Genomic DNA, 10,772 nt, shown 5'->3' on the forward strand with positions numbered 1-10,772 from the left:
CTCCCCCATACAGCCCCCCTGCTCTAACCCCAGCCCCCCAACCAGCCCCGGTGCTCACCTGGGCACAGGCCCCGGCCGCGCTGCTCCGCCCCGCCAGGCCCCGGCCGCACCGGGCCGCCCCCTGTAGTAACATCCCGGCCGCGGCGCCCTGACAACCCGCCTCGCCTCCGCATAAGCGGCAGCTTCCTCAGCCAATAGCCGCCTGGGTTCCGCTCAGCGCGAACCAATAGTTGCGGAGGGGGCGGTCCCTGGGGACGCGGACCAATGGGAGAAGGGGATTGGAGGGGGCGGGGCTCCGGGGGTCAGCCGGAAGTGGGGGCAGTCAGGCACGAGGAGGCGCACGTGGGCGCAGGCGGCTCCCAGGCCCGATGGGCAAACAGCCGCCGCCGGGTCCGTCGGGCCGCGGTGCTCGGGGGGAGCCGCGCAAGGGCAGGTCGGTGCCGCCCCGGGCTCGGTATCTGGGCTCTGCGGGGGAGGGGGGTCCCCCTTCGGGTCCCACGGGCTCTGCGGGGGCGAGCCGGGGGTGGCCCATCTGCTGCGCCTGTCACCGCGGCGCCGGGTCCCTTCCCTCGGCCTTAACGCGGCCCATCGCGCTGGTCTAGTGCGAGCTCCTGCCTAGCACAGGCCAGCGGACACCCCCCCCCCCCTCCAGTGATGCCTGCAGCCAGCCTCTGAAGTGTGCGACTGGCGCCGCCTTATCGCCCTGTGATGCCATCGCCCGTTCTGGGCCTTGCCTTGGGAATCTGCCGCCGGGCAGCCACTACACCACTGCCCCCCCCCCCCCACGTGTAGTGAACGTGGGACTCTTGTTTTACCGGCCGGTAAGGCAACACCCCAGTCCAGCCCCTGAGAAGAGGGGTGCAGTGTTGTGTAGCTGTCGGGCCCAGGATAGGAGCGAGACAAGGGAGGGGAAGGTAATATCTTTTGTTGGCCCAGCTTCTGTTGGTGAGAGAGAGACAGGCTGTCAAGCTTACACAGGCGTAAGAACGGCCATAGTGGGTCAGACCAAAGGTCCATTTAGCCCAGTGTCCTGTCTTCCGACAGTGGCCCGTGCCAGGTGCCCAGAGGGAATGAACAGAACAGGGAATCATCAAGTGATCCATCCCCTGTCGCCCATTCCCAGCTTCTGGCAAACAGAGGCTAGGGACACCCTCCCTGCCCATCCTGGCTAATAACCATTGATGGACCTATCTTCCATGAACTGGGCTGGTTCTTTTTTGAACTCTGTTATAGTCTTGGCCTCCACAACATCCTCTGGCAAGGAGTTCCACAGGTTGGCTGTGTGTTTTAAACCCAGTGCAGAGCTCTATAAGCTCAAAAGTTTGTCTCTTTCTTCAACAAAAGCTGGTCCACTAAAACATATTACCTCACCCGCCTTGTCTCAGCGAGAGAGGGACGGTCAGGTGGATACTGGGCCTGTCTCTCAGCTCAGACCCTGCCTCCCATTTACCTGGCTGTCTGTGCTGCAGCAGTGAGTTCTGCACCTTTCCCTGTCCCCGGCTTCTGACCTCGCTACGTCTCTTCCTTTTCAGCCAAGAGAAAAAGAAAACCAACTCAAAGCCCAAACATCTTGATGAGCAGGAAATCCCCTATCGGCTCCGGGAGCTCATGAAGAGCAGAGAGGAGATGAAAAACCCCAAGAGCAAGAAGAGAAGGAAAGCAGGTAAAGGCCAGCCTCCCCGGGACCTTATTAACTCACCTGAAAGATCCCACCACACACAGACTAGGCCTAGTTTACACCACTTACGTTGACTTCACTGAAAATGGGACATGGCCCCACCACAGAGGATCAGACCATAGGTCCCTCCCATTGAATATCCTGCTTCCAGTGGTGGCCAGTACCAGCAAGTAGCAGACACCCTGTAGGAGGCAGTTCTGGCATAATCTGCCACCAGGTACTGTTCCTCCTACCCCATGTCAATTGATAGTTGTCTCGTGCTCTGACACAGGAAGGTTTACAGCTCTTCTTAGGAACAAAAAAAAAATCTGAGTTCCAAATTCCCAGAGCCCACAGATCTTTCTTCTCCCTTCCTCTGGCAAATGCTGTTATGATCTTGGCTACAGTGAGCAAAAGGAAGCCTGCGGCCCCAGATCCCGCAGCCCAGGGCGATATTCCCGTGCCCAAGTTCAAGAGGCGGAAGCAAGAGTCGGTGTCGGCTTACATCCAGCGCATGGAGCAGGAGACCCAGCATGTCCTGTTTCTTACCAAAAACCAGCTGCAGCGCGAGCCTGAGACTGAGGAGCCGGCCCCGGCGAAGTCACAGAAGAAGAAGGAGTAGGTCTGGGGGGGAAGCTCATGCGGAGGCCAAGGGAATGCTCCGATGTTGCTGCGTGGGGCCCAGTCACGGCTCCTAGTGGCTGCAGCAGGGGCTTGCCTCAGCAGCAAATGCAGAATCAGCTCCTGCCTTCAGAAATCGCTGCTTATCCTGTTGGCACTGGAGTTGCATTACTGGGGGGAGGGGAGGAGACCAAGCCAGTCCCCAGAGGGAGCAATTAACTGACACCAGCCATGGCAGAGACGGGCCCTATCCTCCCCCTGGGGCCAGTACAGGAACTTTCCCTCTTGGGGGTAGAATCGCCCATCATCAGCCATCCAGCAGCTGGTCCTGAGCTCACGCAGGGCAGCCTGTGCAGACCCGCTCTGAGGAGGCTGCTGCACCTGCGTGATACCCAGAAGGCTGGGGTGGGGGGTGTACCCCTGGAGGTGAGGGAGTGGAGTTCAGCTCTTAAAGGGATAGTGTCAGGTTAAAGATCAGGGGCCCCCGGTGTGCAAGGTGCTGCACACACAAGTAGTAAGAGATGCCCCCTGCCCCGGAAGCTCGCAGTCGGAGTCAGGTTTAAATCCTGCAGATGGGACTGTTCTAATCAGAGCGTTAGCACCCTTCCTCCCACCCCCAGCACCCTTTTATTAACAAGCTCTCCACCCCCTCTAAATGACCCGGCTCGGCATCCTTAGATTTCAGAATAAACGACTGGAGAAAATGCGAAAGAAGCGAGAGGAGAAGAAAGCAGCGATGCTGGAGAAGACCTTGTTCCAAGGTAGGAGCGGGTACGGATCGGCAGTCCTGTGCTGGCTCCGGGCTGGGACACGGAGCCCTGGCTCTTCGCCATACCCAGGGGGAGGGGTGTAGAGGAGGTTTGCGTTACCTGAAATGTGGTCCCAAGTTCTCTTGCTTCCTTGGCTCCTCATTTTCCTGGCTCTGTGATAGGCTGCATACGCCCAGGGAGCTTCCTGGGAACACACTGTGGGGCCCAGACAATAGCTTGCTGATGGGGCAGTACTTCCTCCAGCCTGCCTCGCGAAATGCTGCCCGCAGATCCTTGTTAAGCTTGGGATTCTGCTTCACTCCCTGCGCTGTGCTGTTCTGCAGCGCTGTTCAAAGCGGCTCTCCCCAGAGGCGGCTGCATTTCAGTAGCAATCACTGTACATACTGGGTCTTTAAAGAGCTTTGGGGTGGTGGGAGCTGTTGGGTGTCTCTGCTGACTCGTGTTGACCTGAATTTGATGGGTTAGTTTTTATGGCTTGCCACTGATCGCATTCGACCAGAAGACTTATAGGTTTTTGTCCACTTTAGACTACAGAGTTTAAGAACTTAGAGTTCTGTATTGGGAGAGGACTCTCGGGGTGCTTGGCAAGAACGCATACACTGAGGACAACACCAATTGATAAAAATTTTATTGCCATTAACATAAAAATAAGGAATGCAATGAAACTTATAACTGCAAAACTGTAAAAGAATTTCAAAACTCCTGGTGGTAACATTTTTATTATAAGAACCTTAACCTAACATCCTCACACCCTTTCTCGAGAGCCCGGTAATAGGAGGCGAAGGACCAGCCTCACTTCTGGCAGGCCCGATTACACGATGGTGCTGGCTTCCCCGATGGCTAGGAACGTTGAGTAGTTCTGCTGCACAAGCGGAGCTGACAGCGTGATAGAAGAGAGATGAAAAGCACTCCAAGAAACCGGACCTTTAGGAGTTAAGAGCTTAGAATTTAGAGGAGTGAAAACTAACCTAACTTACTAAGAGCTCTTACAAGGTATTTTAGAGGATCCTGACCTATGTAATTCAGGCCCAACCTATTATACCCAAATCTTATTTCTGTACCCTAAGAAATGTATGGGGACCCTTCTCCTATTGGTTAGTGGATTATGACACTTACTTTCTAAATATATTAATAAGGATTATCTCACTCCAAAACTGCCAATCTAGGCTCTCTTGGTGGCCGCGAGTTGTGGTGTACCCTGTGGTTACCAACCGGTTGCAGAAGCCGGATAAACCTGTGATGTGATGTGGATAGTTCCTCCCTTTGGTTCCCCAAAGTTCAGGGACTATTCTTATCGGTGCCAAGGGTTGCCAGCTTTTATGCTGACCTATTCATAACTAAGTCTACTTTTTGCTGTAGAGCAGATCTTACAGGCCGAGAAGTTTTGCTGAAATGCAAGAAGCCTATTATTAGGAAACACATGTCTCAACGCACCCTAAATTCCAAGGAATTAATACTGATAAAATATAAGAATAAAATGGATTAATTTTAGAAAACCAAACATATTAATTAATACGGTTGGCTGGATTAGTAGGATAGAATAGCTGGCAAAATAATGCTATGGGCTACACTCACACCACTTCCAAGATCTCGAGCAACATTCGTCTCCTCCCCTGCCCCTTCCTTTCAGATCCAGTCCAGTTTGGCGAGGTCGCCATGCAGCCGCCAGCGCTTACCGTGAAGCCCAGAAAGGGGGCAATCAAAGAGAAGGTAAGCTGTTGCTCCCATCTCATTTCAGCCCTGGGCTTGTCACCCAGCCCTGCCAATGCTGCTCAATCTGACCCACACACACCCCCCTCCAATCTCAGCCTGGGTCTCTCTTGAGCAGAATTTACAAGTTATGGGGTTGCCAAACTCTCTTGCCAGGGCCCTGGACTTGAAGCCAGCTCTCCAGAAGGACGAAAGCGGAGTGGCACCAACCTGCTGGCACCGTGGGGCCTCTTGACAGTAGAGACTTGGAAGCCCCTGGCATCAGTCGCTGCCCTTTGGCAGGTGCCTTCTCCCTGCGCCCCGCTCGGCGGTGGGCTCCGTTCCTGGCATTGACCCTCTGTCCCTTAACACGTGTCGAGTCTCAGCGGCTCTCTTTCCATTTCTGTAGGCTGGTCCGAGGCAGCTCCTGCTGACAGCTCTTCTGGCTCCCGGCCACGCGGCTCCTGCCCGCAAAGCTGCCCCCATGTCCCTCGCTCGCCAGCGCATCGTGGAGGAGGAGCGGGAGAGGGTCATCCAGGCCTACAGGAACCTAAAGAAACGCAGACAGCAGCAGGCGCCTGAGAGCTGCCTCGCGGGGGACAAGCAGGAGACGCCAGTCTGAGCCCTCGGGCAGCCAGTGCCGTCCTGGGGAGGAGACGGACATGGCTTTGGTCTCTCAGTACATGGGGGGATGCTGATGTGGTGAGAGGTGTCCTCAGGTGTTCCAGGGATCTGCTGTAGAGGGAGGAGCCCTCCCCAGTCAGTCTGACTGAGTCACCAGGACACAGGCCCACGAGGGCAGGATCTCACAGCCCCTCCCTCAGTGTGTGGAGCACAAGGCTCTTAGCCAAGCACCGACAGCAGCCAGCCCCTCACCTGGTGCAACATGCTGCATCAGGCCCCAGAACTCTGCTCTGCCCCCCTCCTGCCGGAGCAGAACCACCTGTGACGGGAGGGTGCAGGTCACTCCAGCCCCCGGACCCAGTCTTTGGGATCCGCTCCTTGTCGCTCGCAGGCCCAGCCCAGAGGCGACACCGTGTTAGCGGCAGGAGGCAGGCACGGCGCCATGGCTTGGGCTCTGTGCGGAAGGAAGGGTAAAGGGAGGTGCTGGAAACGCCCATTCGTGGCCATATATCCCTGCTGCTCTCCGAGTGCCGCCTGCCTTCTCGGCCGGGGGAGCTCACTGGGCCGGGTCCCAGAGGTGCCGAAGCCGCTGATATGAAACACTCGCGCTGAGCTGCCTGTTTGTGTCCCTGAGCACCTCACCCTCACCGGGCACACGCAGGGCAGGCCCCCGGGGTGGCTGCAGAGCCGGCAGGCTGCTCCTGCCAGCCGCAGCGTGGGGGTGTTTGCTCCTTCAGCCAAACTGAATAAACAGCAGGAAAACGAATGGAAATCTCCCCTGCATTTCTTCACCCCTTTGAACCCACCTTTCCTGCCCCGAATCCCCGAGCAGGGGTCTGCTTCCTTCCCTGCCCTGCAATAGCAACGACTCCCCGGCAGGTGGCAGTCTGCACCCAGCAGCATGCCCTGGCTAGCCAAGCCTCTGGCCCCCTCCCCTTGGCCTGCATTCCCCAACGTGGGCATGACTGCCGGCCTCTGGCACGGGGAGACTATCACATGGATACGGCGCCCATCGCTACAGCCGGGAGAGGCAGCTCCCGCTAGGTGCATGGCTTGTTCCATAGCCCGAGGCAGATTGACCGTGCGCTAAAGTCGCTGCTTGAAACTCAGGACTCCTGGGCTCTCTTTGCCGCCTTGCTGGGCAACTTGTGGGCTGTGTGTGCCCGTGCCTCAGTTTCCCCAATGTGCTATGGAGAAAACCAGGGTTTGAGATGGGATTCCCTTAGGCAGGGTGTGGTCTGACTGTCCCGGGGTGGTGCTAGACAGGGCAGCATGTCTTTGGCCTGCCCCCTGCAGGCCTGTCTGCGCAGCACAACGGGGGCCCCCATCCATACCCTCCCCCCTGCCCCAGGTCGCGCGGAGTTCCTGCCTCAGCTGCTCCTGAGCCCTCTGCCTGCCTCCGTGCTGGACGCTCCTCCCGCAGCTTCTGCCTGGCATGGAGGCTTCTCCTCTGTCCCTGCGCTGGGGTCCCCTTACCCAGCACCTCTGCTCCCACCGGAGAGGTGGGGAAGAGAACGGCTTTGGGGCATTTCCTCAGCAAGCCACTGTTTTGAGTAGGTCCTACACACACACGCAGTTCCCAGCCCTCACCTCCCTGGTCCCTGAGGGGGTTCCCCTCCAGTTTTAACAGCTTTTAGTTCCCCTGGGATCCTCCCTTTCTAACCATTGTGCCTCCCCCATCCCAGCTCCCTGGCACCACTTGCAGGAGCAGGGTGGTGAGGCTGAGCAGAGAACTCTGTCTGCATTCAGCAGGGCTGGGGCTCCCCCACCCCCCACACCATGGCGTTAGAGGGTGGATCCCGTTCTTGAGGCCAGGAGCTCTAGTGCCCCCGGGGGAGGCGAGTGGCAGCTTGTTTGGGGGCCAGAGGCTAAGCTGTTGGGTGTCCTGATGGTTGCTGGGCCAAACATCAGGCTACCTTGACTAGTCCCTGCTGAGGGCCCCCCCCACTCGTCCCCCAGACACACGCCACCAAGGAGAGCAGCCCCCGTTTGTTTGAACAGACACTCTGTGGCTTGTGCTGGGAGATGAGCCACGCTCCACTGGCTCCACGCGTCTCTCCAAGGGGTAATTATGGCTGGTGACGGTCAGGCTCTTTCCTGACGCGCTAATCACAGGCCTGGGCACTACCAGCCCCGCCCCACAGAGACAGATCAGCTCCAGGGGCTCAGCCCCTTGCCCCCACTCCCAGCCCAACTGCAGTGACCTTCCCTGGCCGGCGGGAGGCTCACGTTCTACCCTGGCACAGCCTGCAAAGGGTTGTGGTTGGAGCCTCTGCCAGCATAAGCCGGAGCCAGCCTGGGCCTGGAGACGGGGGGCAGGAAGGAATATTAATCCCTGCCCCATGGGGTGTTGGGTGTATGTATCGGGGCTCTGGATCTGCCTGCTCCATGCCCTATGTAACCAGCCTAGTGCCCCCAACCCACCTCCTGAGGTAGCATTGCCAAGTGAGGTAGCCCAGCAGCTGCCCCCCTTCCATCAACGTTCACTCTCTGCCCCACCCTGCCCTTCTCCAGACCACGGTTAATGGGCTTGAAACTGCCCCAGGTTCCCCTGAGCCCGGGCAGCGTGCTGCACCCCCGCCCAGCACACTGCCGGCTGCTCCAGCCCAGGGTGTAGCCAGCCGGAAGGAGCAGAACCTGGCTGCTGGGCGGATCTGTGGCTCCGGAGGTTGGCACGTCAGGCCGAGCGCAGAGGGCTCCTGGCACAGCAGCTGTTTGTGACGGAACCGGCTGGGGGAATCCAACCGGCCCTGCAGCCACCTGGGCCGGGGGAGGATTATGGCAGGGTGGGGTCGGCGAGCAGAGGGCGCTTGGCACCTCCCCGTATCAGGCCCACCGAGCCCCTGGGCCGGCCAGGCCTCCGCTACTTCCATAGCTCAGGCTGGCGAAGCCACCGGAGTGGGAAACGTTCCCCCCGCCCCTGCCTGTTTGTCTCGCTCTCTGGGCTGAGCTCCTGGGCCGTGCACTCAGCCCTGCCCTGCAGCCCAGCGGGGTGGGGCACCCGTCCCAAAGCAAGATGAAAATCTGGCAGCTGCCTCCTGTGTCATCATGGGGACTTGGCAAAGGTGCTGGGCCAGCGCGCCCGGGAGCCCAGTGAGAGGCACCACACGCCTGGCTCCAGCTGATCCAGCCTCTGTTCTGTCTCTCTCTTTGCTGAGGACTGGGACACCCCCCAGGTGACTGCCCCCTGCCCTATTGCAGTGGCCAGCTGTGGCAGAGCAGCTCTCCAGCCCTCCCCCCACCCATCCACCCAGCCCCATGGGGATCTCCAGTGACTCAGCTGGGTCACCATCTTCAGTCCCCCACTTCCGCGATCACCACTGTCCAAACTAAGCGTCCCAACCTGTCTTTACCACAAACAAACCCCTCCTTTCCACCCTCTCTGGGCTATTCCTCAGTCTGCCTTCAGGGCTTGCAGCCCCCCTGCAAGAGTCCCCCCCGCACCCCCAAACTCTGGGCTTCAGCCCCAGCCCCTGTAGTCCAGAGCTAGGTCTTCTGCTTTCCCCTGGGCCACTTCCTACTAAGGCTTTTACATTCTCCGCAGTCTCTTCCCTGCTTAAGCCGGGTCTCTCCCAGGCCTCCCTGCGCTGAGCAGCCTACCTGGTTCTCCCCCACAGCTGGGCTTCATCCCCACTCAAGCCAGGCTCTCCCTCTCCGCTGCAGCCACCTTCTGCCCTTTATAAGGCAGTGCCCAGGCCTCTCAGGTGGGGCTTGTTCTGTAATCAGGTTGGCATAGGCCCCGGCTCTGTTACTACCGGGGTTGGAAGCTCTTTGGGGCAGGGACTCGCTCTTGGCTGCAGGAGTTCCAGTGCCCAGCTCCATGGAGGGCCCCGACCCCCAGCTGGATCCACAGGACGCCTGCGATACACCTGACGTTTCCCACACCAGTGAAGCGCTCGCCCTACGTGATGGCTGGTTTCCCCACTTTTCCAGGGTCATTTGACTGATCGGGACCAGCCAGCTCTGTTCTTGTTGGGCCTTTGGGGAGGTTTCACCAGGGTTCATTGAAAGAGTTTTTTCCCGTGTCTAATGCAGCTCTAGAATTTGGCTGTTGTGTGACACACCCTGTCCAGACACAGGTCAGTTGTGTCAGCTGGGAACAGTTCAATTAACGCCTGGTGCTTGTGCTCTTGGAAGTGAAGGCTTGGTGCATCCCCCCTTTGGCTCCTGGGCTCCCTGCACGCACCACTCATTCCCCTGAGTTTTTACCTGCATGCGTTGGCCTAGCTCCCTGCTCGGTGCATTTCCATGCACGGTTTTATGTAGAGACGTTGATACATCTGCAAACCTTACTGCTGCACTGCAGGAGGCCCGGAGCGAGCAAGGCCCCTTGAGCAAATAGAGTCCCTGGGGCTTCAGCACCCTGGCTCTGCCGTGCCGGGGGGGTGGGGGGGAGGAAGGGCCTGCCTAGCTCGGGCAGCAGCTCCATGCATAGCAGGGCTTGCTCTGTGCTGGGCAGGTGTCTGTCCTGCTTTCCTCTGCAAACCCTGGGTGAAGTGGAAGGGCCCCTCCCCCAGCCCCGGCCGCTGCAGGTGTTTGTACCAGGTGCAAACAAAGAGACGGATGCCGGGCTGAGTTCACTGGGAACAATTACAGGGAGCCCCAGGGGAGATGGAACTCGCTGCAGCTCTTGCTGCTCCTCCAAAGGCAGTTAGTGCAGAGGCAGAGCCAGCCAGCCTGGCGGGGAGACTGCTGGGAAAGGGCCCCCCTGAGAGCAGCCTGCGCCCTCTTGGCAGGCTGGCGTGCGGCTGCCTTGCTCATGGGGCTCACGCCAGGTTTCCTGCTGATGCTCTGGCAAAAGAGCTCGGGGCTGGGGGGAATTGCATGGCACGGTGCAGTTGTGTTCCGGGGAGGTACCCCGAGATCATCCACCAGGGGTCGCCAATGTGAATGAAAAGCTGTGGACCCCAATAGCAGGTGCCCATGGGGTACGCTCTGCCAGCCACCTTGGGACCGACCAATTCACTCGCCCGCTGACCCACTTTCTCCTCCAGCAGCAACCAAGGATATAAGGAAAGACTCCAAAGCGTGGGCACTGGCCCAGAGCCAGGCAGTGGGGGCACTGAGCCCCCGCCCCTGTTGTGGTGGATTCCCCAGCAGGGGTCCCTCTTGGCAAGGGGAGTCGCTAGAAGCCAATTTGCTTCACCTGCTGCACCTGGACAAAGGCAGGGCTGTTCAGCCGACCAGCGGAGTGTCACTTTGGCTTTGCTCGCGGTGTTTGCACAAAAGATTTCCTGTTGGTGTTGATCTGTTCCGCAGCCCCTGCCTGCCTGGGTCTGGCCGGCTCTGACGACAGCATCGCGTCGCTCCATTCTTGGGTTTTCTTTCAAACGGAAATTCAATGCTGGTGGAAGGTGCTGGGCGGACAGGCCTGCCGACTGGCGTCCTCTGTCGCCCAACAGATACAGGCT

At 58.9% G+C, this 10,772-nt stretch overlaps 1 protein-coding gene across 1 annotated transcript; it reads left to right on the forward strand.

Annotated features, from left to right (window-relative positions):
- Nucleotides 1-322: 322 nt before the first annotated feature.
- On the forward strand, nt 323-6,127 carry CCDC137 (coiled-coil domain containing 137). Its single transcript, XM_026654627.1, has 6 exons — nt 323-433; nt 1,533-1,663; nt 2,065-2,275; nt 2,957-3,039; nt 4,679-4,758; nt 5,147-6,127. Exons 1-6 carry the CDS (start codon nt 369-371, stop codon nt 5,357-5,359), a joined length of 783 nt encoding a protein of 260 aa, XP_026510412.1. The 5' UTR covers nt 323-368; the 3' UTR covers nt 5,360-6,127.
- The last annotated feature ends 4,645 nt before the right edge of the window (nt 6,128-10,772 follow it).

The sequence above is a fragment of the Terrapene carolina genome, unplaced genomic scaffold, assembly GCF_002925995.2.
Source record: "Terrapene carolina triunguis isolate 2854851 unplaced genomic scaffold, T_m_triunguis-2.0 Scaffold192, whole genome shotgun sequence".
In the NCBI taxonomy this organism is placed as follows: Eukaryota; Metazoa; Chordata; order Testudines; family Emydidae; genus Terrapene; species Terrapene triunguis.

Excerpts from the sequence above, each read along its gene's own strand:
- CCDC137 (XM_026654627.1), top strand. The coding sequence starts at position 369 with ATGGGCAAACAGCCGCCGCCGGGTCCGTCGGGCCGCGGTGCTCGGGGG. Across the intron at positions 434-1,532 it reads GGGGAGCCGCGCAAGGGCAG|CCAAGAGAAAAAGAAAACCA; the intron begins GTCGGTGCCGCC and ends CTTCCTTTTCAG. Across the intron at positions 1,664-2,064 it reads CAAGAAGAGAAGGAAAGCAG|TGAGCAAAAGGAAGCCTGCG; the intron begins GTAAAGGCCAGC and ends TCTTGGCTACAG.